The 26,362-nt window shown below is 32.6% G+C and overlaps 2 protein-coding genes across 2 annotated transcripts; one reads left to right on the top strand and one right to left on the bottom strand.

Annotated features, from left to right (window-relative positions):
* Nucleotides 1-4,301: 4,301 nt before the first annotated feature.
* On the top strand, nt 4,302-19,365 carry LOC101513456 (ethanolamine-phosphate cytidylyltransferase). Its single transcript, XM_004492553.4, has 9 exons — nt 4,302-4,699; nt 4,867-5,102; nt 5,425-5,606; nt 6,640-6,711; nt 15,466-15,533; nt 17,165-17,285; nt 17,852-17,917; nt 18,054-18,176; nt 18,887-19,365. The coding sequence occupies exons 1-9, from the start codon at nt 4,383-4,385 to the stop codon at nt 18,956-18,958; spliced, it is 1,257 nt and encodes a 418-aa protein (XP_004492610.1). The 5' UTR covers nt 4,302-4,382; the 3' UTR covers nt 18,959-19,365.
* A 557-nt stretch (nt 19,366-19,922) lies between these two features.
* LOC101513130 (probable serine/threonine-protein kinase PBL8) lies at nt 19,923-23,100 on the bottom strand. Its single transcript, XM_004492552.3, has 6 exons — nt 22,872-23,100; nt 22,338-22,714; nt 22,104-22,239; nt 21,426-21,562; nt 21,210-21,333; nt 19,923-20,710 (listed from the first exon to the last, which is right to left on the bottom strand). The coding sequence occupies exons 1-6, from the start codon at nt 22,921-22,923 to the stop codon at nt 20,217-20,219; spliced, it is 1,320 nt and encodes a 439-aa protein (XP_004492609.1). The 5' UTR covers nt 22,924-23,100; the 3' UTR covers nt 19,923-20,216.
* Nucleotides 23,101-26,362: the final 3,262 nt, after the last annotated feature.

Here is a 26,362-nt window from a genome sequence, read left to right as displayed (position 1 = left end):
TTAACAATTTTAATTTTTTTTATTCATTGTAATTTTATTTTCTTAAAAGCAACTTGAAAAGATAAGTTTGTAACCACAAATTTTATTTTTAATCTTAAATTTTATTTCCCAAACACAATATAAGATTAATCACATATATATATGTTCCAAAAAAAGATAAATTTGTATCCACAAGACTTTTTTTGTTAAAAGCAACATGATTTTGTAATTTAAGAAAAATTTATTCATTTTTTAAGTACTCAACAATATCTAATCCTTTCAATTAAAAACAACATATTTATTATACAAAAAAAATATTTAATCATATTAAAAATTAATTAAATATACATTTAGTCTATAAAATCACTCAATAACAAGAAGATAGATCCATCTTATTTTCCAGAGTTCATAATGTAAAATCTTTTAGACTTGGATCACATATAGGGAGATCTCTATAATGTTTTCTAGGAAGCCTATGAATGATAAAAAAAAAATAAAAAAAAAGAACCGAAAAGTCTTTTGTGTTGATATGTAGGAACATATAAGATCTTATTAGTTCTCATGATGTAACATTTATCTGTCTATGAAAATAACAAGCGTATCAAAGCCATGTTATACTTGACAAGGAGAGGTAGTGGTTTTTAGTGTATTTGATGTTTGTATTGAAAGTAATTCTAAAGGCTGAGTCAACGACATACTCCTTTGATTGGTAACAGTGATATAATTACGATTGAAACCCACCCTTAGAAGATAATTGTTGGAATTTGTGAGTGAGTTGGTCTCGTATCCGTTAAAATTATAATATGTTCAATATAAGTATTTATAATATATAAAATAATAGTATTTAATGAATAATATTTGTTCTCTTTTATTGACAATTTACGAGAGTAAAATGTTTGTTCCTTCGATCATTTAATTGTTTGACTGTTGCTCCATTAACAATTAATATATTTGCTTCTCTACGACAATCTTTTTTTAAATCTTAAATATATGCCATTCATTATTAGTTAATGTTACAAAGACCAGATAGTTAAATGACCGAGGGAACGAACATCTCATCTATCTTAAGAAAATGATCAAATATATTCAAAAATAAAATCAAACATATAATTCATCACTTAACTAGCATTTATTAATAATTATAATAATAGTAATTGAATAGTGTTAATTAATAATTAATTAATGAAAAATAATTAATCTAAAATGAATTAAATGACAACTTTTTACGTTAATAAAAAATATATAAGAGATGTGATTAATATACTTGTTATATTAACATTTTAGATGAATGTATGGTAATTTTATCTCTCGAAATTATGGGTTCGATAGCGGCAAACACTTTGACTGTTTCCCATGACTTAATGGATAGAAAGGATAAATTAATTGTGAATTGAACTCGAAAAAAGAAGGGAAGAAGATGATTGCTGAGAAGACACATAATTTGATCTTGTTAGCCTTATTGGATTTAGTTCTACTAGAGATTGTGGATGAGAAAATAACATCAAGACAATTGAAGACACTGGGAAAAAAATATTTGACAAATCAATTGTATTAAAAAGCAATGCTAAATGAAACGCCTGACATATATGTATTTTGTAACGTTCTCCTTCCAGACATTAATTAACAAAATTTTAAAATATAAAAATACAAATTTATTTTTATTTATTTGTAATTATTTTAAATATTCATTTACTTTAAAATTAATTAATAACATTTTTAATTATATTTTCAAAAATAATAAATCAGAGTATTTGCAATTACTAAAAGTAAATTTAATACATTAAACAAAATAAACTCCTAGAGCCAAAATTCTTGACGTTTTACCCAAACATAAATTCTAGTTGGTCATAAACTTTGGACTTGTGGAAAACTCATCCAACAAGTCTAACATCGGCACAAAAGTATATCGGAACCTCTAACTGCATGCTATTCCATTTCTCATATTAGGTTGACCATAACATTATTCGCTCAAGTAACACTATATATGACGTCATGTCAAATGTAATAACAAACACAGAGCAAATATGCATGCATATATAGTTGTTATAGCAAAAATATAAATAAATCATATACTTCATTTAACAGTTAAAAATTGCAACGCACCAAAGATACAAATCAACCAAAAATGCACAATCTATTTGTTAGATTATATGTCAATGCATGATTCTGGAATATCACATTCTCCACAAGGGATTCGTGGGTCTTTCCGAGCAACACCGCTAACTCAAAATTCCTGCAAAGATTTGTGGACTCCAACCAATTATGGGCGCACCACACAACTTTGGGCTCCAACCAATTATGGACGCACCACATAACTATGAAGGCATGAATGTAGGCACTTTTGTTAGTAACAATATAGATCACTCAACCAGAGCGTCCAAAATCATTCAACATTGTCATAAACCAACCTAGTTTAGACACAAAGTAATCACCTTGGATAACCACAACATGTCAAGCACAACCATTATAACAACGTATCATATAACATTAATTTTTTATAATTTGAACATGTCAAGCACAATCATTATTAATATTCATTTTGAAGATAACACAAAAACAAAAACCAATACACAACATCACAATACATTTATATCACATATAATTCAAGTAGGAAAACGAATGGAGTAATGCCCTTATCGATACGAGTATCGTTATTAAAATTCTCACTCAGCGGTCTTTGCTCCAAATGTGCTACACCTTCACAAATTAATTTACTCTCACTTAGTATCAAAACTTTTTAGTTTTATTTTTTATATATTGACGTACAAAATCTATTACTAGTGTGGCCGTTATTACAATAATAATGAGATAGTAGAGTTCGTAATAATACATGACATTAAAAACTTTCATTTCCTTTATTGTGTAACAATTGATCCTACCGTATAACTCATTCACTACTTTATCTAAACATCACAACACAAATATAGTATCATTCTATTTCTTGCGTAATAATTGTTCCTACCTCCAACCCATTTACTACTTTATCTAAACATCATAATACAAATATAGTACCTATAGTTCTGATAGTTGATTAAAATAATATATATATATATATATATATATATATATATATATATATATATATAGAACTTGTTTTAAATTATATATATATATATATATATATATATATATATATATATATATATATAATTAGAGAGACATATTCATCGATCAAATTTATTTTATTTTATTTTTTTAAAATATCAATAAGGGGTTTTGTTCTATTATCAATAAAATCGTTATATAAAGTTAATATGATCATAAATAATTCTTACTTCTTACTTGAGGTACTTGATGGGATGAATCACTAACTCCTTTAGTTCTTGAATTTCTTCATTTTTCTCTCCTAAACCCTTTTTTTTTTATATGGCACATCGTTTGTGAATGAAGGCGTCAATTTTGTTTTTTCAATAGAAAGGAAGAATGTGACATTTCAACCTAAGCCCATTAAGACCCTAATTATCAGTTTAATGTCATTTTATTATTATTATTATTATTATTATTATTATTATTATTATTATTATTAATATTATCAAAAATTAAAATAAACACAATACAATAGTAACTATCACCAACAATTTCTAAAATAATTATCTCTACTCCTAATAAAGTAAAATATAAAAATAAAATAAAATATCTAAATGTTACATATTATCTGCCTTAAATAGTTTAGTCTTCAAAAGTGATCCTAATAAAGAAAAAATGGAGATCTTACATATTTTGTATTTATCCTTTCCCTCTTTGCCTCCGATCCAATTAAAATAATCTACAAAGGATGCATGTCATCACCAGAAATAACTTATTTTTTAGTAAAAATATATTTCACCTTATATACTTAAGCGAACTTATAAAAACATCTAATAATAGGAGCTTTGCCCCTCACAACCACAAAAAATCTAATAACGTCCATAAATAAATTTCAGCTTATTTCAACAAATGCACACTTTATGACAACTTATAAAAGGAATTTATATAAAAACAATTTAATCACATTCTCTATTTAATTACAAAAATAATTATATGATAAATATTTATTTCAGATACACTTAATTAAAAAATTCTTATCACTAAACTAACACATCGAAAACAGAAAATTGATTGGTAAACTATGAATTATTAAAGAAGTCTCGAGCATTAAGTCCATAGTTGGAACATGAAAAACTAATATAACTTAAATAAAATGCAAAATGAAAAGAAGTTTTGTGAGAATGGGCCGACATGATGAGAGAGACTATAGAGAGAAAATATGAATGGGCTGTGTGGCCCAATTTGAATTTATTTTTGGAATAATAATAACTTAAAAAAGCGAATATTTTGGTTTTACAATTTCGCTACACCTTTATTATTATTCTGTGTTGTCCTTGGAATGAGGAAGAACCAGAAGAATCGGTGAGAGTAAGAAAATGGGTAGTAGTAGTGGTGAAGCGGTGTTGGAGAGGCACGCGGCGGTTAAGTGGGTTGTTGGTGGTGTCATCGTCGGTGTTTCACTTTTGGGTCTTTATTCTTCATCTTATAATTTATGGCCTTTTGGGAATAGAAGAAGACGTAACAAGAGACCGATTCGTGTTTACATGGATGGTTGTTTTGATATGATGCATTATGGTCATTGTAATGCTTTGCGTCAAGCTCGTGCTCTTGGTGATCAATTAATTGTTGGTGTTGTTAGTGATGCTGAAATTATTGCTAACAAGGGTCCTCCTGTTACCCCTTTACATGAAAGGTTCTATCTTTTTCCATTTCCCATTTCCCATTTCAATTTCTCTTTCTCTCTTTCATTCATGTCTTTTTCATCTTTTTAATTCATTTTGATTTGGCATTTTTTCTGATTTTGATGTGGTTATTGTGATTTGAGATGTTTTATTTTATTTTATATGATTTGTGATATAGGTTGATTATGGTGAATGCTGTCAAATGGGTTGATGAGGTTATTCCTGAAGCTCCATATGCAATAACTGAGGAATTCATGAAGAAGCTTTTTGATGAGTACAATATAGATTACATTATTCATGGAGATGATCCTTGTGTTCTACCTGATGGAACTGATGCTTATGCTCATGCCAAAAAGGCTGGACGTTATAAACAGATTAAGCGGACCGAAGGAGTTTCCAGCACTGATATTGTTGGTTAGTTAGTAGTGTTATTAATATCATGCCGTGCTTTCTTATGCTTGCTTTCAATTGAAGTAACATTTCTTTATTTGGTAGTGGTGATATTGGCCATGTTGTATGAAGTTTTCATAATTTTATTGCATATAGATACTTTATTGTGATTGGTTCTCGATTATCGGTGGTTTTTGGTTATTGTTCCATTCTAGACAATTATTTTTGTTGGGAAAGCATACTTATAGTCTTTAGATTGTGTTTACGTTTTCTCCATGAAGATAGGTGTGCTTCAAAATACATTTAAAAATGTATAACTAATGTTTTACAAAATTTTCATGCCTAGGTCGGATGCTTCTCTGTGTAAGAGAAAGGACTATTACTGACAGTCATAATCATTCCTCTTTACAAAGACAGTTCAGCAATGGCCGCGGTCAGAAATTCGAAGATGGAGTTGTTGCTAGTGGAACTCGTGTATCTCATTTTCTGCCTACATCTCGTAGAATTGTTCAGTTCTCAAATGGGAGGGTATGTTATTGCTTGAATTGTTTATGTTTCGCATTGCAATACTGGTTAATTGGAATGAGTATTTGGGCATTTACTTTACTCATGCATACTGTATATGCATCAAGGGATTGGGAGGCTTTTCTCCTTTTTTTTGTCGCCCGAATGCCTTGTACTTTCCCTTGTTTTGATGAATTGCTTCATGTAACAACTAACAACTTTGTTTTATCCCACTCAGTAGAGTTATAAACCTGGGTCAAATTATGGTTAACCGAGTTCCAAGTATCCTGCTATGCCAGTGAGAGTTTTTTTTGAAAGGATTGCAAAAATGGGTTAACAGTATTATTAGAATTAGGAAAACAGCAAAATAGGTGGTGTACAATTTACAAACCTAGTAATCAATGCAACATACTTGACCCTCTGGAAATTCATTTCTTAGTTATATTTCATTTGGGTTTGTGGGTTGATCTGAACTCGTGATAATCTAGATAGTAGTTGTTGAAGTAGTGACATTCATGAAAAGCCATATGAACTAAACAATAGCTAGTCGTGCTTGCTGTGCGAGACACAAATGACTTGTCTAGCCAGTCTCTTTTTACAGACAACTCGTGCCATTTTTGTGAACTTGTTTGGTTATCTTAAATTGATAAGAAATGTCCCAAAAGTAGAGTGTAGAATGTTAAATTGCAAGCTTGCCTTTTTTCTAACTTGTGAAAGATGAAGAGAGTATATGATAAAAATTTGGGTGATTTGAACTGTTTTTTTTTTTTTTTTGTAAAACAATTCTCTTCTTATCTCTATAGTGCTTCCTGCCTTCCTCTCACTTGACCGAAGATAAGCAGCAGCATAGACATATCTTTCTGAGATTGAACCTCAACATTATTACACTTGTGATTGAACCTTCACGGTCGATTAATTTCTCCCCATTTTTTATACAAATATATGGATTTCTTGCTACTTAGAGACGGTGCAACATTTTTCTCCAAATTAGAGTTATGCATATTTCAGCGATTTCTTCATATCACGTGATAATTTTCACTCATGTTTACTGTTGCAGAGTCCAGGACCTGATGCACGCATTGTATATATAGATGGTGCTTTTGATCTCTTTCATGCTGGACATGTAGAGGTATTGTTTGCATACTTAGTCACATAGTTGCTTAATAATTCACTATGTATCCTATAGCTTTTGGTTCAAAAGCTCCCTCGTTGACATGCGGATTACTTAATTATAAGCTGTTTTGATGTAAGGTTAGCTAATCCAAACATGCAAGTTGTTTGTCAAATGCTAGGTTTGTAGTGAGAGTAGAATATATTATGCTAAGTTTTATCTCTGGCAATAAAAAATCAAATGTTTTGGTTATTAGATAGGAGTTTGTGAGAAGGGTAAGCCATGGTGCAATTGTAGGTTGCTACAACATCCCAAAAGTCTATAGGAAGAAATGTCTAGTGTCTACATGGTTACTTAAGCATCCCTAGAATCATTTACTGATCATTTTATTTCAAACATAGGCATTCACTACCGAAGTTGCTTAAAGTGGTGATTTCAGTAAGGATAATGTGGTAAATAGGAAAGAGTCAAACCTGGTTTTATGTCCGATAGAGATGGAGAGAAATGGAAAGGAATATGATAGCAACATTGATAGAACTATTGGGCCTTATAAAAATAGGCTCAAACCTGTTGTGTGGAGGGTGTATATCCGTAGAAAGAAAAAATAATCTAGAAGGGGAGAAGTAGTTATTGACATGGCCACGATCTCAAGGTGGTTGGTTAGAAAATGGGGAATATAATGTGTAGCGTCGTAGATAATAGGCATCAACGATTATTGTTATCATTGTACTAGGAGAATTAGTTTTCTTTGGAGGAGCAGTTGCTCTAGTTTCACACATTGTAATAGCAATTCTTATTTTATCAATCAAAGGATTCTCATTCCACCTCTCAAATTATTGTTCCATTAATTTCTTTTTCTGTGAGTTCTATCATTGGTTCGACCTGTTGGATGGATCCATTGAGAGGAGCCAGTGAAACTGTGAGTTAATGCTACCAAAAATGTCAGACAAAATGGAATTGTTGGAGTTTGAATGGCGACGTTGGAGGAAACGTTTCCTAAGACTTTCGCAGAACCTTGGCAGAGGAGTTTGCCAAACTCCATCACGAGCCTGAAGGAACGACAACTTTGTCAAATGTAGATGAGATGGTGTCAGAGTATAGAATGGCAGTGAAGAAGGTGGAACTGCCAGGTTGGGAGGTTAAGCTCGTGACTGGAAGGACAATTGATGGGTGTAAGTATTGTGATTTTGGCTGATAATGGTGCAAGTCATAATTTCGTATCTCCTCAAGTAGCTATTGCCCTGGGTTTGAAGTTTGAACAAAATCGATCTTTGGGGATGAGGCTTGGGGTTGGTCTGTCTCTGTATATTCACTAGAGGATATTGTAGTGGATTGGAAGTTTTGTTGGATCAATTCAGCACAATAGTGGATGCGTATGTCCTGGAATTGGGTGATTTCGACATGATTTTGAAGGTAGCTTGGCTACACAGGTTTGGCAAGGTAACTTTTGATTGGGGAGAGGCGACTTTTAGTTTTCAATGGAAAGGGTAAAAGGTGGTGTTGCACGGTCAATTTGTCACCAATAGAAAGTGAACAACAAAGAAAGTTTCCCAGCCTCTAGTGAGTTATGTGTTTAGTTTACTGAAGGATGAAGGGAAATAGATCAAGTGTGAAGAAGTTCATAAGTTGGCTCCTCAACAATAGGACTAACTCAACAAATTGTTGAGTAATTTCCCTAAAGTATTCAAGGAGAATCTTGGGTTACCTCCAAGGCGCGACACAATTCATTCCATCAAATTACACAAAGATGCAGGTCCAATGAGCGATCGGTCGTAGAAGAATTGTTGGATGTACTTTACAATGCATCCTATTTCTCTAAGATTGACTTAAAATCCGGATTATCATCAAATTTGAGTGAAGGAGGAAGATGTTCATAAGACAACATTTTGTACACACGAAGGTCATTATGAATTTTTTGTGATGCCATATAATTCCAAGATCAATTTTCTCTTTTATGAAGTGGCGGTAAATCTCAACGTGCTTGGTTCTATCATGTTGTACTGGGTTGTGAGCTATACTTATTGCTGTGTTGCTATCACAAAACAGTTTTAAGGGTGAGTCAAATTTTACTTTCGGTTATTCCAAGAGTTTATGAATCCACAAAAGTTCATATATTCGCCATTGTTCTGAATTCGGCTTCTGCACTGCTTCCCAAAACAGTTTTAAGGGTGAGCCAACTTTTACTTTAAGTTCTTTCAATAGTTTATGAATCCACAAAAGTTCACAGATTCATTGAGTCATTGCTTTGAATTCGGCTTCTGCACTACTTCGAGCAACAACACCTTGTTTCTTACTTCTCCAAGTGACTAGATTTCTCCAGACATAGGCACAATATCCAATAGTGGATTTTCTATTAGTAACTGGTCTTGCCCAATCAACATCTGTAAATATAGAGACTTCTTTGTAATTGGTTTTCTCGAAGTATATACCCTTTCTAAGATTGAATTTTAAATACCCTAAGATCCAATAACCTGCCTCCAAGTGTTCTTCATAGGGAGAATGCATGAATTGACTTACAACACTCACTGAGAAAGCGATGTCAGGTCTAGTGTGTGCTGGATAAATTAGTTTTCCAACCAACCTATGATATCTTCCAATATCAACAAGAACACTACCTCTTAGCATCAAGTTTGGTTGAGAGACCAATCTAAATTCACTGACAAGGACAATAGAACTCTAATAGTGTTTAATTTGGCAATAGGAGCAAAAGTCTCTAAGATACCATATGTCTGAGTAAACCCTTTAGCAACCAAACGTACCTTGTATCTTTCAACTACGTTATCAGAATTATATTTCAAGCCAACGGTATTATTTCCTGTTTCCTGTAGGTAAAGTAATAACTCTTCAAGTTTGGTTCTTCTCAAGAGCTCTCATCTTCTCAAGAACGACTTCCTTCCACTTTAGAATTTTTAGAGCCTTCGATACATACCTTGTATCTTTCAACTGTGTTATCAGAATTATATTTCAAGCCAACGGTATTATTTCCTGTAGGTAAAGTAATAACTCTTCAAGTTTGATTCTTCTCAAGAGCTCTCATCTTCTCAAGAACAACTTCCTTCCACCTTGTAATTTTTAGAGCCTTCGGTACATTTTTTGGAATTTCTACAGCAGACAACTGAAAGGTAAACGCAAGAAATAAAGAAGACAATTTTGAGTATGACACATAATTAGATAAAAGATGTTTAATGCATGATCTAATAGGCTTTCTAATTGCAATAAGAAGACTTACCTGTATTAGAACGATGTGTTGGATTATCTGATGGTTCAGAATCTTGGAAGAGTCACAGAATGAGTCCTTCATTTCCATGTAAAGGTTACTGATAGTAAACTTGCTTTGTGTCTCTTTATCTCAATCATTATGTTGTGGCGTTTCAGGTAGTCCTTCATTATTATTGAGATCAATAATTTGTTCATTGTGATTTTGATTTGAAATTGTTTCCCTAAAATCTGTCGGAACCTCATTCATAAGCGGATTGAGTTCCAATATGAATTCTTGGGCATTTTCTTTTGGTGCATCAATATAAGCCTCATAATTTTGTGACAACACTATATCACCTAAAGTAATGATATTTTCAAAAGATGAATCTTCCTTAAAAGTCCCCCCCTGAAGATGAATGTCATTAAAAAAAGGTTGATTTTCAACAAAAGTAACATTCATAGTTTCAAACTCTTTGATTTTTTCAAAACACTGATACCCCTTATGAGTTGGAGAGTAACCAGTAAAAACACATTTTATTGCTCGTGACTCAAGTTTGTCAAGTTGTTTATGTTCATGAACAAAAGTAATGCAACCAAAAATTTTTAGTGGCAAATCAACAGAGACACGAGTCAAATGAAAACAATTTCGAAAAACACCAAGAGGGGTTTTAAAATCTAAAACTTTAGATGGCATACGATTAATTAAAAATGATGCAGTTAAAACAACTTCATCCTACAAATATTTTGGAACCTTATTTGCAAAGAGTAAAGTTCTAGCAACCTCAAGAAGATGTTTATTCTTTCTCTCCGCAATTCCATTTTGTTGGAGTGTATTAACCCCATTTTCAAGGAAAAAATATGACAAAAGTATATTAAAATATTCTTTACCATTGTCACTTCTGAAGACTTGAATATTTGTTTAGTATTGAGTTTGCACAATTTTAAAGAAATTTTGACAACCTATCCAATTTCCGATTTTTGTGTCAATAAACAAACCCAATAAATTCTAGTATGATTATCGATAAAAGTTATAAACTATTTTTTAATAGAAAATGTGTTTATTCTATTAGGCCTTAAAACCTAGAGATGTCTCTCTCTCCCGGGCGCGTATTGCCGAAAAGATGGAAAGGTTTTGCTTCAGTTGTGCTACTCTAGACCTGCGGAAGACAGGTGCTGCATGCAAAGGCCTAAGTCCCGCGATGTGCAGAGAGTGTACACCAGTCTGTGCTCGTGCGTCTGGGTGATCCTCAGGTGGCTTTTCCACCTTTGTTTAGTAGTAGGTCTTATAACCAGGAGGAGTATTCCCTTCATAAAAAATCCCCTCGGGCTTATAGAAGCCTAAAATGGATTTGTATTGTTGGGGGTTTTCCCTTAGTGAATCCCTCCGCAAATGATTTTGATTGTTTATATGGTTGTTTAGAAAAAGAAGAACGATGATGTTTAGCAAATTCGCAAGTTTCACCATGAAATAAAGACGAATCTTTCTTAGAAAATAATTTAGAAAACAAATGTTTCAAATATGGAAATCTAGGACGTCTTAACTGGAAATGCCATAACATAATATCGTCATCATTAGAAGAAACAAAAGTAGATTCAAAGCATGTACTTATTTGAGGTTGGTCTTTGAAGTCGAATCCATTGTTAAGATAATAGAGTCCTCCACTCTCCTTAGCATTGTCAATCATCTCTGTATTAAAATCCTTAGAAGTGCAGTGAGAATGAAAGAAGTTAGCTTGACAATTTATATCATTTATTAATTTAGTAATGGATAGCAAATTACATAATAAATTAGGAACATGTAAGACATCTTTTAAGGTTAACAAAGGTGACAGAACAATGAAACATTTCCCTTCAATGGCTGAAAAAGAGTTATCTGCAATTTTAATTGTGGTTACCTGCACAAGGACTACAAGAATAAAACAAACGTAACTCCCTAATCATATGATCAATAGCACTAGAATCGATAATCCAAGTATGACTGAGATTGACACTAAGTAGAACAGTATTTGAAAAATTACCTCTCTAAGTTATAGAGCAAGAAGGAATTTGAGATTAAAGGAGTTTGTACAGTTGGTCTAATTGTTTCTTGGTAAAAGGAGATGAGTTTGAAGGAGATTGCTTCTCTTGATCAGATGTACCAGCTTGAAGGGCATGACCTTCGTTTCCTCCTTTTTTCCTTTCAATTTGGAGGTTTTTCATGGAACTTCCAACATGTATCACGTGTGTGTCATGGAATGTTAGCACCATGGTTTTTTTCATCTCTCTTCCTTTCTTCATTCTTAGTGATTAGGGCTGAGCTTTCGGACTCAGCAACAAAAGGTGACTTACCCATCATAACACCTTATCTCATCTCTTTTTTTCTATCTTTTGAGAATGTTTTTCGAAGTGATGGCAATGGAGTCTTCCTTAATATTTTTCTTCGGACTTCTCCTGTCTCTTAAGAAACAGAACACTGTTCTCACAACACTTTTAATGATCATCATAGTAGAGATCCAATTTTTGGCACAGTGTCATCAACTCATTTTAATAAGTAGTGACACCCTGTCTCCTTGTTTGGTATGCCACAATCATGATTTGAGATTGAAAATTTGGGAATAATTCTAAATATAAGAATATGTTTCTTTGATAGCCTCCCAAACTTCCTTTGTAGTAGGCAAGAACATAAAAGGTTTTCCAATCGTTGACTCCATAGTACTAATCAGCCAAACAATAATAACAAAGTTCTTGGACTACCAAAACTTGTAATTCGGATCTGTTGGGGTAGACATTTGCGACTTGGGACCATTTGACATAATTTTTTCCATTGGGTTTGTGGACTTCAACCTTGAGGGCATTAGAAGTCCCCTCCGCCAAAGAAATTGGAAAAACCGTTCCAGTCGCCTCCTCCTGGGCCGCCACTGCCGACGTTGTTGACCACTTTTGGTTTTTCACCAAAACCATTGTCGTTGTCGCCGTTGTTGCTATCCTTAAGGGCTGCCTTCCATGGGGTATTGTGCGCCATTAAATAGACGTCGGATCGCAAAACAGGTCGTATAGAACCCTAACCTAGATCTTTAGATACCATGAAGAAAGTAAAAGACAAAATACTTTTAAATTTTAGGCTAAATTACGTTCGTGGTCCCTTAACTTAATTTCAGGTAACGTTTTAGTCCTTTATCTTTTTTTTTCCCGACTTCCTTTATTTTAATTTTAAAATTTCAACAATGATATCATTTTTTATACAAAAATTCAAAAAAAAATTCAATCAAAACTCATAAAATTAATTATATTCTTCAATATAATACAAATTTCATCAAATTCGTACGCAAATCTTCAAATGAACTCATATTTTCATACTTTTTTTGATATTGTTAAGAATAAAGGACTAAATCGGGAAAATAAAAATAAAAGACTAAAACGTTACCTGAAATTAAGTTAAGGGACCACGGATGTAATTTAACCTAAATTTTATAACTGCAACTTTAAGCATATAGGAAAAAAATTACCATTGTAATGAGTAATAATGGCAGAATCATAAAATAAAAGAGAATCAAATCTGATTTCCCTTGATTCTTCAACACCTGTTATCAAAAATATTATGTTGGCAGTTCAACAAGACCCTGCTGCTCGACCAGGATTTAGCTTGAAGAAAGGGGTGTTGTTTTACCAAGACAGGTTAGTGATATCATCACACCCTGCTTGCATTCCTACACTATTGGAAGAATTCAATTCCTCTCAAAACGGTAGTCATTCCAGTTTCCTATGAACATATCGAAGAATAGCAAGTAATCTTTATTGGATAGGTATGACAAAAACGGCACAAGAATTTGTTAGAAGTTGTGATGTGTGCCAACGACAAAAGTACGTTGCATCGTCACCGATGGGCTTGCTGCAGCCCCTCCCAATTCCGGAGAGAATTTGGGATGACATTTCAAGGATTTCATCAGGGGACTTCCTAAATGAAAAGGTTTTGAGGCTATCTTTGTAGTTGTGGATAGATTGTCCAAGTAATGGTCATTTTATCCCATTAAAACACCCGTATACAGCAAGGAGGGTAGCAGAGGTGTTCACCAAGGAAGTAGTGCGCCTACATGGAGTTCCTCAATCCAAGTGAGTGATTGAGATCCAATATTCATTAGATTATTTTGGAAGGAAATGCTTCGTTTGCAGGGAACAGCTCTAAAAATGAGCTCATCTTATCACCCAGTAACGGATGGACAAACAGAGGTACTAAATAGGTCTTTGGAGTCTTATTTGCATTTTTTTTGCATCAGAACAACCACATAATTGGTCCTATTGGTTGTATTGGGCAGAATTGTGGTATAATACCACTTTTCATGTCACGACTTAACTACACCATTTGAGGCGGTTTATGGGAGGAAGCCTCCTACCTTGATACGATTTTCATAGGGTGAAACAAGGGTGGAAGCTGTGGCAGCAGATTTGATTGATAGGGATAAAGCTCTTAGGCAACTCAAAGGTCATTTACAGCGAGCACAAGAACAAATGAAGCGTTAGGCAGACAAGAAGCGAAAGGATTACTGTTTTGAGGTAGGAGAGTGGGTTTTTTTGAAGCTGAGACCTCATCGACAGCAAACTGTGGCGAATCCAAAGCTGCCCCCTGGATATTTTGGTCTCTTTCCAATACTTGATAGGGTGGAAGCTGTGTCATTCAAACTGAAACTACCCGATTCTGCACTGAGTACACGCAGTTTTCCTAACTTCTGAGCCTTCACTACCAGAAGGGGTGGAACTGGATCTTGATGATCTAGAAGAACCTGAAGAGTTTTTTGCATCAAGAAGGAAGGGGGGCAGGTTGTCAAGCAATGGTTGGTAAAGTGGAAACGTAGAGGAAGACACTACATGGAAGGATGAAATGATGCTAAAAAGCCAGTTTCCTTGGTTCAGCCTCGAGGATAAGGCTGCGATTATAGGGGTGGTATTGATAGAACTATTGGGCCTTAAAAAATAGGCCCAATCCTGTTGTGTGTGGGGTGTGTACTTGTAGAAAGAAAAATAATCTAGAAGGGGAGATGTTACTGACATAGCCACAATCTCAAGGTGGTTGGTTAGATAATGGAGAATATAATGTGTAGGGGAGTTAGAGAATAGGCCCCCACGATTATTGTTATCATTGTACTAACATAATTAGTTTTCTCTAGAAGAGATTATTGTAATCATTGTACTAGGAGAATTAGTTTTCTCTGGTGGAGCAGTTGCACTGGTTCCACACATTGTAATAGCAATTCTCTGGTCATCAATCAAAGAATTTTCATTCCACCTCTCAAATTACTGTTCTATTAATTTCTCTATCTTACATCTTTATAGTCTTGTATTATGAGTGTTGGGCCATCAGTTATTGCTGGTTATAACCTATGAGTTTGTGACTTAGAGCCCTTTAGTTTCAAATTATTTTATGAAAAAAAACACTTATTTTTTAAAGAAATAATCTCTTTAAGCCTTTATTTTTCCTTATTATGGTAGAATAATGTAATAATACTTTTTGTTTCTATGCTGCTGCTACTATGAGATTCGTTTAAATGGATGTGTGGCTAGATGTTGTGCCTTTTATTAACTTATTTTCATTTTATTTAGATCTTGAGGCTTGCTAGGGACCGTGGAGATTTTCTTCTCGTTGGAATACACACGGATCAGACAGTCAGGTTGCAAATCAATCTCTGTTTTTCCTACCTTCTATATTGGAAAAAATATATATTTTGTACTCTATCACTCATCACACACTCTAATGTAAGATCAGAACGAAAAAAGATAACATAACAAATATAGTACTTATATAGTACATTCACGACATCCCCTGAATTTTTTTATTTTTTTTTTTATGTTTGAGAAATTGGCATCACCTCTTCCCCTTTATTTTGATTATATTTTTCACATTTTACTCTTTTTTGTTTAAATAATTTTTCTATAAGAATATAATAAAAAACAATAATCTTCTTATCTTTGAAGATTATTCAATTGTTCTTAAATAACAACCCAAATAGTTAATCATATTAGAAATTATGCAATTGAAGAGATAAAATATAATAAATTAATTCAACAAACTCTATAATATATAGATAAAAAACCCATAAAGTGGATATATTTTATTTGAATGAATTGTGTGATGTTTTAAAAACTTGTGCGAATTGTATGACACACGAAAATTGTATGACTTGTAAAAATTGTAAAACATGTGAGAATTGAAATTCTAACCTTTTCAATTTTTCTACTATATACTAATCGCGTGAAACTCTAACAAAAACTATATCACTTTTATGAATTTCAATAGTTTAGTTAAAAACCCATAAGTTAGGGACATTGGTTTTCTTTTCCTCCAAAGAGAATTTTCCATATTATAGTAGCCGAAACCTCTTAATCTTCTGAAGGGTTTTCTCATGATAGCAGACAAGAGATTTCTCACCTTCTTATGCAATTTCGGCCCCCTGTCTGCTTGTTAATTACACTCCTCGAGGTTATTTTCGAACTATAAGAGGGGGAAGGTTACATTTGAACTTGTTTCTCGAATTTCTTGGACCATCTTGTTGCAAATATAAATGTATCAATGTACTTGCAGAAAGTCTCTTATAAAAGAACCAATGCTAACTTTAACCTTAGACGTAGATGGTGTTGTAATGTAAACATTTCCAAGCTTCTTGTTTAGAATTGATGTTTGGTATAATGACAATTAGACAGTTTTGTGTTTTTATCAAAGTCGTGTCGTGTCTCTGAAACATGTTGTAGGATTCTAATTTTTGTTTTTGTTTTGTCCTTTTAGGTTTACTTTATGTGTTATCTCATTCACTCTAAAAGGATATTTATGACCCCTTTAAATTATTATGAATAGAATTTTACTGTATCGTAATATGTCTTCCTATAAATTCATAGGATAGAAGCTTCCTATAAATTCATAGGATAGAAGCTCAGTACGTATTCCCCTTTAGTTATTTGCTGCATGTTATTTTTGTTTCTTTCATTTAGTTCAAAGCCGATTGTAAATTAAAAGGTAGAGATCTTTGTAGTATTAACTTTATACAAGATACATTTATCTTCTATGCTTATTGTTTTAGAGATAAATCGATCTTTTTCTTTATTTGCTTAATGCATTTATATGGCATTTGGGTGAGGCTCCATGGTTACTAGGCTTGCATCATTGCTAAAGCAAAACTATGCTTTACATTAGTGGCAACACTTCTTCCTTTAATTGAAAGTTAAATATTGTATTTAACATAATTTGAGCATCTATGTTTACATTATGTACATGGTGACAATGTTTGATTTTTTTTTGGCTTTGCAGTGCAACTAGGGGATTGCATCGTCCCATCATGAATCTTCATGAAAGAAGTCTAAGTGTCTTAGCATGTCGCTATGTGGATGAGGTTATAATTGGTGCACCATGGGAAGTGTCCAGAGATATGGTTAGTCTAATTTTTGCTTGTTTATTTATTTATTTATTTATTTATTTTTTACATTCTTTGTATATGATGATTCTTTTCTATTGCTATTAACATTCTTGAGCTATCGACTTTTTTATTCTTATTTGTTATGATATGTAATGGAAATATTACTAATTAAAGAAACTTTTATTTATACTAATTTTATTTTCAAACTTTAAAGTTGTAAACTACATACATCATTCGGAATCAAATATAAGCAAAAATGATTATTAAAAAGTTATGTATCTGGCACTTAACCAAATACATCAACTTTTCAGTTACCATTTTTGCTTATATTTGATTCTGGAGGGTGTAACAATTAACTCGTGTAATCCTTTTAAGTTGATTCCATTTTAGAATACTAAAATTGGATTATTTTTTTAGTTCTCAATGCAGCAACATACCTGACCCCAAATAGTGGAATAAATTGTTGATGTTAACAAAAGCAGCAAAAACTGGTTTTATTAAGTGCCTGACATGTTCCACTGAAAATCATCAATTTGAGTGGATTGTTATGAAGTGACACAGTTTAAATTCTTTGCATGCAGATCACGACATTCAACATCTCATTAGTTGTTCATGGAACAACTGCAGAAAACACTGATTTTCAGAAGGTAAATTGTATACTTTTCTGCTTCAATGATGTATGTATGATTAATACTTTTCTTTATAAGAGGGAGTTAATTAAGTTGCTTTTACATTTTCAGCTTTCCTTAGTAGTTTTATTGACATTGGTTTTGATTCATACAGGAACAATCAAATCCATATGCTGTTCCCATTAGCATGGGCATCTTCCAAATTTTAGATAGTTCTTTAGATATAACAACTACTACAATAATTAGGAGGATTGTATCAAATCATGAAGCATACCAGGTACGATCATACCTTGTCGTTTTTGTTTGGTTAGTTAGTTCTTGTTGGATTCTCTAGCTTGCCATTTTCTCGTTGTCACTTTTAGAATGTCAGCATGTTTTTTATCACAATCATTTTGAATTAGTTAGTCATTTCTCTAATAATTATGATAAAAATAAGATATTTCAGTGCCAAGCCAAGACACATTTTCACTCAACTCTATCAATTTAAATGTGCGGTCACAGAAGCTACAAAATGTAGCTTCACAATGTGACAGTGCAATTAACATCGGATCAAATAGATACGGAACCAAACAATGGCTATATCTTGTTTTGTTGTCAGAGTTTGCTTTTCTGTTTTAATTTTTAATTACAAAACTTGTGTTTATTCTACTTTTTTTGTTTTTAAAGATTTGTATATGGAAACACAAGGAAAAAATTGTCAATTTTGTAACTAAAAATCAAAGATAGAAAATGAAAATTGAAGATATTTTCTCTAACCACAAAGTCCATTTTGTAAGATTTTGTGCTCATTAATACGCATTAGGTTGCACCTCTTTTGTGCACCCATGTGCATGAAGCTTGGAAAAACATGTAAATGAGAATATCTAGTTTTCATCATGCACATGTTACCCGACCAAAATCCTACATATATATTAATACATGTTTGTCTCTTTGTTTTTGTCTTTCACTTTTTTTTCTTCCTTTTCACTAACTCTTGTTTGCATGCAGAAACGCAATGAGAAGAAGGGTGAGAGCGAGAAAAATTACTATGAGGGCAAGACTCACGTGACTGGAGACTGATTCATGTCTATCATTTGGGGACATAAACATTGGGGGTCACCACCAGGATTTCACACACCATAATTATCTATCTAATATCTATCTCTTTTATTGTTTGTTTCCTCTTTTTTGTGTGTGGAGAAAATGACAGTTTTGTTCAGCCATTAACACGAGTTGGGCATCGTGGTTCGCGCTTCTGATTTATTATTATTTATCAAACTGATTTAACAGTTAATTAACTTACATTTAGACCTTATGAATATGTAAGTGTTTGTTACATAAAGCTGTGGTTAGCTAAATTATTTTTAATTAGTTTAAGGAATGGTTAATCATACTAGTGAACTAAAATTATCAGCTCATCAACTTATGCTTCAAGTTGAACAAGAGTTACAAGGCTGTCACTATCCATATTATTATTATTACTATTATTTTTCTCTCTTCAAATTTCATTGGTTTAATTTTCACAATATTTTCGGTAGTGAGTGGAGACATTTTTTGTTTGGACACTATTGAGAGAGGAAAGATTTTACTCATTCATTTCCCTTCCCAACTCTCCAAATTCTTGAATCAAACAAGAAAATTTCATAAAAGTTTGTCATAGCCCCTCCATTTCTCTCCAACAAACCACTGTTAGATTAGCTAGTGTAAACTTATATCTATTGAATTCAGTTTTGAATATTTGAAGTTACTTGTTCTCATGAGAACCCCAATCTGGTGATCTCAAGACAAAAATGTCTTCAATTAATTATCACCCTCACATAATTTAAAAGAAATAATTCTGAAAAAAAGACATTTTTATGATCCAAATCAATTGCTTGCATATTGCGAAGTGGGAAAATTATAAAAAATCTTCACAAAGCTTAAAAATGATCCTTCAATTTTTGAAAAACCAATAGGCCACTTGAAAAAAGTAGCAGAGTTCAGTCAATCTAATTAGGTATAAGAAGGTTAAAAACAGATAAGACCATCTTACACCCAGTCTACATAACAATAAAAAACCAATAGACTTGCAGGTTCAGACAACCTCTTATGCACCTAATATTAGTTCTGATGCCACCATGATTACAACTACACAGAAATTTGCACAAACAACAATTCCCACCAAAATCAACAGAATACCAAACATTGTTACAAAAATCATCCACCAGGGCTTCTTGTCACCATAATACATCATTTACAAAGCAACAACTACAAAGGTGAGGGTGAACCCACATGTTTAACAACAAATACTATTTCTTGACAAGTAGCACACCAGACAGAGATTCATAGGATGAAATTATCATCTGACCCGCAATGCTGCTGCAGCACCTGGTGAGCAATTTGGGTTTGGAGACCGACAAGTAGCACCTGGACCAACATTATTTGAAAACTTGTGACGCATCCGGTAGTCAGATATTTTGTTCATAGCAAAAGGACCGCTACTCCCACTATTTGATCCTGATAATGAGACTTCATCAGCACCAACACTAGAACTTTGTAAGGGTTCCAATGTCTCAACTACATCACTCATTAGTGGCCTTGCTTTGGGATTTTGACTCAAACAGTAGTAAGCCAGGCTACATGCTTTCTGTGCCGCCCTCACTGAATATTGATTCTCCAATCTAGGATCAATAATTTGTAGGAGCTTTCTCTTGTCATTGAGCTTTGGACGTGCCCAATCTACCAAGCTTTGTTCCTTCCCAGGTCTGGTCTTGTCAACGGATTTTCTACCCGTTAAAAGCTCCAAAAGAACAACTCCAAAGCTATATACATCGCTCCTAGCTGTTAGGTGGCCTGACCAATTTCACATATGCCAAGTTTAGATATGCATCCATTCATGCTCAAACATATGCACTATACACAAGAGAGCGCATGCACCACAAAGGCCAGAAGTATGTTATATGACATGCTCAAGGGTACATGTAAGAAAAACATAACCAGTTTGCACTGTGAACTATGTGAAGTACAATGTAAAAATGATATTGTTTATTGCAAAACATCAAGGAAAGGATACAACAGAAAAATGATTTGCAAATTAACTTTTGAAGGAAAGCATATGTTGTTATTTTTTGTAAGAATTCTCTTGGTCATGCTAACAAAACAATTTGCAACTTTAAAGGGTTGGAAACAAAAAATGTGATTGACCTGTAAAGTCAGTCACATGATATTGGAATTCATTCATGATTATCAAGATGTATTAGCCCCAATACCAACTTTAGGGTGTCCAAATTCATTCAAGCAGTTTTTCCGATTTATTTACAAATTGAACATGTTTGGAACACTGAGGTCATACCAGTCATTACATATTCAGGGGCAGCATAACCATATGTACCCATGACTCGGGTGGACACATGGGTTTCATCACCTTGAGGCCCTGCTTTAGCTAACCCAAAATCAGAAAGCTTGGCTGTATAGTCCTGTGGAATCAAAGGCAACACCAAGTGAATAAAAAAAAGGATAATAATTCCTTTATTACATGGTCATAAACTTCAAAATTCCAGAAACTTACAGAGTCCAACAAAATATTAGACGTCTTGAAGTCACGATAGATTACTGGCCTTTCAGCATTGTGGAGAAAGGCAAGTCCTTTGGCAGCACCAAGAGCAATCATCATTCTTGTAGCCCATGATAAAGGAACAGTTGCCTCTGGAAGCCTCAGGAAAGGTCATATCAGTGAGTTGAAATTTGAAAAAACCCGGCAAGAAACTAGAAAAACTTTTAGTTTCAGAACTAGTACAACAACAGTAATCATCTCTAGATTAGAAAGAAATCACAGAACTAGGTCCAAAACCAAAACCAGGGCCGCGACATCACGTTTTTTATGTTGCCAAAACCACAAATTAATGCAGCTGCAATCGAAGCCATATTGGCCACATTTGACCGTGATTCTCTGCAATATCAAGATTGCAACAGCGGATGTTGTTTAAAACCCTTGAAGAAATTCTTACTTCTTCTATCATGAAATATTACCCTAAAATTAATCACGAAGAACTACAGCGTTCATCAAAAACACCATTTACACTACATTTCAATAAGATTGGTAATTAACTAATGCATTACTCTCCTCAAAAGTCAAAACACCTAAGAAATCCTCCTCAGACTCACTCAGATCCAAATCCATTCCATCAAATTCCTAACAAAACCTAAGAAATAACTAAAGAAAACAAAGCAAATAAATTTAGCATACTTCGGAATAGGTGATTTTCTAAACTTCCTCGAAACATGAATTCATAGACAAGCAGCCTATGATCATCCTCACAGCAGTAACCAATCAACTTCACAAGATTGGGATGCCTAAGTTGTCCAAGAAAATTCACCTCCGTCTACACACAAAAAAAGAAATTAAAATCAACAAAATGCACCAACATCATAACAGTAAACAAAAAACCTAAAATCACAAAAATCAATCACAGAAACGCACAAGCCATTCTCGATGTCCTTGAAGTCCTTCTTTATTCAAAACCTTAACAGCAACAGGGAGAGACTTAAGTCCAACCCTAACATTTTCATCAATGTAGCCTTTGTAAACAGTACCAAACCCTCCTTCGCCCAAAATATAATCGGTGCGAAAACTCTTGGTTATGGTTTCGAGTTCGTATAGCGTGAAAGCTATAACATGAGTATAAAGAAGCGTGTTGCTGTTGTTGCTGTTGTTCCAGCGAGGTGTTGAACAAGAGTCGCTCAGATCCGAAACGGAGTCGCTTAGATTGTGTCGGAGACTAGTGTTTTTTCTCTCAATCGCGCCGCCGTTGCCGGTGGTTTGGTTTCGTGCTCCGGCAGCAGGATGTAGCTGCTGAACTGCAATATAAAACAATGTGAGTTAGTGAGCGAGTTAGTTAGTGAGTTGGTGAGCGAGTCGGTGAAGTTTGAATTTGAATTTGAATTTGAATTTGCATTTGCATTTGATGATGATGGATGAGAAAGGTGTAGATCTGAATGAAAAGGGGAAGAAGACCTTGAGCATTGGAAACAACGGCAGATTCTTCTCTGGTACCGCAGTTGCCCATTCATTCAAGTGAAGAAACGACGTCGTGTGAGGATGAATTGAAGAGGGGATGAAGGGAGTTTCCACGAGGATCACAGATTTTCATTATTCCTTCTTTCTACCTTTTCTCTTTTCTCTCTCTCTAATTCTTTTCACCTCACTCACTACTCTATATATCATTCTTTTTCCACTCAGAATTGCTTTTCTTTTTTAGTCATTAAATTTAACTACTTACAACATTGCAATTATTAAATCAATTCTATTTACGCTACAATTAAATACCATTTTAGTTCTCTATATTATAACAAATTATTAGTTTTAATAACTTCTATTTCTAAACTACTTTAACATTTTAGTTTTTAGTTTTTAAAATATCAAATAATTTAACTGATTTTTTTCTTCTAAATTTTGAAACAATTTTTTTAAGGTTTTAGGTTAGTTTAGATACTACAAAAGATTATTTAACACAATGTATATGATTTTTTTATTGATTTTGATGGTTGTTTGGAAATAAATATTTTAATAGAGAAACTAAATTGATCGATATTCTTTAATTTAATGGATTAATTTGTTATTTCGTAAACTTAAAAGACTAAATTGATTGACATTTATAATTTTAAGGATTAAATTATTTATTTACTCTTTCTTTTACTGTTATTTTATATCATAATGATATGATATGAATAATAATTAAGTTACTTTGAATTAAATTACTTCATTTAATAATTTATTATAAACATTGAATTTTATTAGTTAAATAATTGATTATATTTATTGAGCATCAATGAACACAAATCTTCATAAACAATATTTAATTATATTTTTAAAAAGCTAATTATACTTTTATAGGAAATTATTATGTTTGATTGATTGTAAGTGCTCAAATGAATTATCAAATCACATCTACATGCAAATATGATAAAATGCAATATTCTATTAGCCTTGATCGTGACCTACAAAGATTCAGTTCTAACAAAAATAAAGACTCAACTTTAACCGTTGTTAATCGGCTAAACTCGTGAGTAGTGTGTCAAAGTAGAACAATTACACAATATATATTATATCTCATGTTTGACCATGTTTTCCTTCTATTTGTGGCATTTTCTAGCATCAAACACACATGTGTCCACTCTTTTATGCATGTGTCCTATATTATCACCATATTATTATCATGAACTACAAATCAACAAATGGTTTTGGAAGTCAAAATATATATTCATTTAACATGACTTTGACTCATATTAATGTTTATACGACCTCAATAAAATTAGGAGAAATCGAGAAATAATTATCTAATCTCAATATTATCTATTTCTAATTCAATTAATTAAACTTCAATTCACCCTTAATTTGCCATTCTATTATTTTTAGGTGTAATCAATACTTCCAAAATATGTTAATTGGACCGCCCCTCGTAGGAAAGAGACTCAATGAGTTGGATTGACGAAAGCAATGAAACAGTGCTTTACTATACCAAGCCACACACGTGATGCTAAAGTGTATTGTAGATGAAATGCAACATATTTTGAGCCATAGAGAAAGGTTGATCGAGGCACGTGTCTTCGCGATGATATAGAAATTTTATGACCAAGATAATTAACTAACTAATGTCTTGGAAGTCATAATGTCGGTGCAATATGTTGTAGTTTTGGGATTGATACTAACATTAAGTTGGCTGTGAGACTTAGTGTGGATGAATTATATTTGTAATTGGAAATCAAGAATGTGGTGAACAAATTAATCGGTTAATCTGACTGTGTTTAACTGTATATATGCACTTATAATATTGATCGTCTACTTTTGCTATGATCATTTGAAGTTGAAGTCACATTTCAGGCAATTAGGCTGGCAAGTATGTGTTATTTGTCTTGAATAAACTACACTAATGTTGATTCGGGTTATTCATATCAATGCATTACTTCAATAGTAAGCTTAACTAAGAAAAATATATAACCTTAAAAATACCATCTACAAGTTAAGTACTAAATTACGTACAATTTGGAAGTGCTAAGATTGTACTATTCACATCAGGTCCTCTTTCTCAACAGCGAAGTGATCTATCCCCTTCTCCCTTTTATTAGCAAATTAATTAAACATCTCTAAAAACATAACTTCTCATACTTCTACAAATGCTTTTGGTTATGATTTTGAGGTTAAAGTTAGTGAGTTAAGGAAGGATAAGAGTACCCATTATTTGAAAGATGTTTATTTAGACCATTTGAGGTAAATACACAACTCTAATGCTAAGAATGAATAGAAAAATATAGTTTTGTTTAAAAATCTTATTTTGGTGTTTAGAGTAGATTTAAAATATTTGTATGGTTTCCTAGAGTTAGCTAAAATTTAGAATAATTTTTCTAAAATCTTGAGAATATTTTTGATACTCAATGTATTAGTTGATGTCATGTCTGCCACTCTGCGAGCTATTGGAGAACAAACATAGTCGATTCTCTATAATTGTCGATCATTGCCATATATTTTTATTTTGCTATAATTATTATTTTACTCGTTTTCTATGCTAAAGTATTTATTTAAAAATTGGAGAAACACAACCTTTGAATTTATCTCGATTTCGTCCTTTATTTATCTTCACTGTCTATGTTTTATAATATGTTTGCAATTTAATTTATTTATGAGGTATAAAACATTTAAATATCAAATTGATGTACAATTGAATATGTTTTTCATTAGTTACGATGAAATCCTTCTAGCTTTTGTTCATATAAACAGTGAAAAATTGAATTTTCCCAATTCCTTGCTGCTTATATATTGTGTAGAAGATTCAGTCTGAAGAAATTCCTGATAAATAGGAAAAAATTAAGAAAGAAAATTTTCAAATAAGAGTTTTGAAGAAGCATAGTAATTTGCTTGAAAATTTCACAAACTTCTTGAAGTTTGATATTAAACTTTTGATAAAAGAGAGTGAATAGTTGTAATTTTTTTTTTTCAACCTTCGAAACAGTAAGAAAATAAAAATATATATGTAGTTGAAAATTTAGAGTTTAGTTTATTAGTGACAATAAACAAAATGATAACTCGTATTAATATTGTAGAACCAATGAACATAACACTATACACACAAACAAAATTATATATAAAATTTGCTTTAAATGTAATGTATATAAATATCAAGTATACTAAGTGCTAATCACTCAAGTGCTTCCATACAGGCTGAGTCCTTCCGCCGTCGTCATCCAAATTATAATGAGGATAAGTCTAATGATGATGACGAGAAGGAGTAATATTGATTTATGTGTTAGTTTTATTTAGTAGTTTGACTACATCTTTTGCTTAGACTTGTAGGCATTATATATATATATATATATATATATATATATATATATATATATTTGTATGGATATGGATATGTATAATATTATATATATTTATATTTTATATATATATTTCTTTATTTATGTGAGTGTTAAAATTTATTTATGTATATTTCATTATTAATTAAT

The sequence above is a fragment of the Cicer arietinum genome, chromosome 3 (assembly GCF_000331145.2).
Source record: "Cicer arietinum cultivar CDC Frontier isolate Library 1 chromosome 3, Cicar.CDCFrontier_v2.0, whole genome shotgun sequence".
NCBI classification, from domain to species: Eukaryota; Viridiplantae; Streptophyta; class Magnoliopsida; order Fabales; family Fabaceae; genus Cicer; species Cicer arietinum.
This window is presented reverse-complemented; position numbering and strand designations above follow the sequence as displayed.

Excerpts from the sequence above, each read along its gene's own strand:
- LOC101513456 (XM_004492553.4), top strand. The coding sequence starts at position 4,383 with ATGGGTAGTAGTAGTGGTGAAGCGGTGTTGGAGAGGCACGCGGCGGTT. Across the intron at positions 17,918-18,053 it reads AAAACACTGATTTTCAGAAG|GAACAATCAAATCCATATGC; the intron begins GTAAATTGTATA and ends TGATTCATACAG. Across the intron at positions 18,177-18,886 it reads CAAATCATGAAGCATACCAG|AAACGCAATGAGAAGAAGGG; the intron begins GTACGATCATAC and ends GTTTGCATGCAG.
- LOC101513130 (XM_004492552.3), bottom strand. The coding sequence starts at position 22,923 with ATGGGCAACTGCGGTACCAGAGAAGAATCTGCCGTTGTTTCCAATGCT. Across the intron at positions 22,240-22,337 it reads AAGGACATCGAGAATGGCTT|ACGGAGGTGAATTTTCTTGG; the intron begins GTGCGTTTCTGT and ends TTTTGTGTGTAG. Across the intron at positions 21,334-21,425 it reads CTAATATTTTGTTGGACTCT|GACTATACAGCCAAGCTTTC; the intron begins GTAAGTTTCTGG and ends TTGATTCCACAG.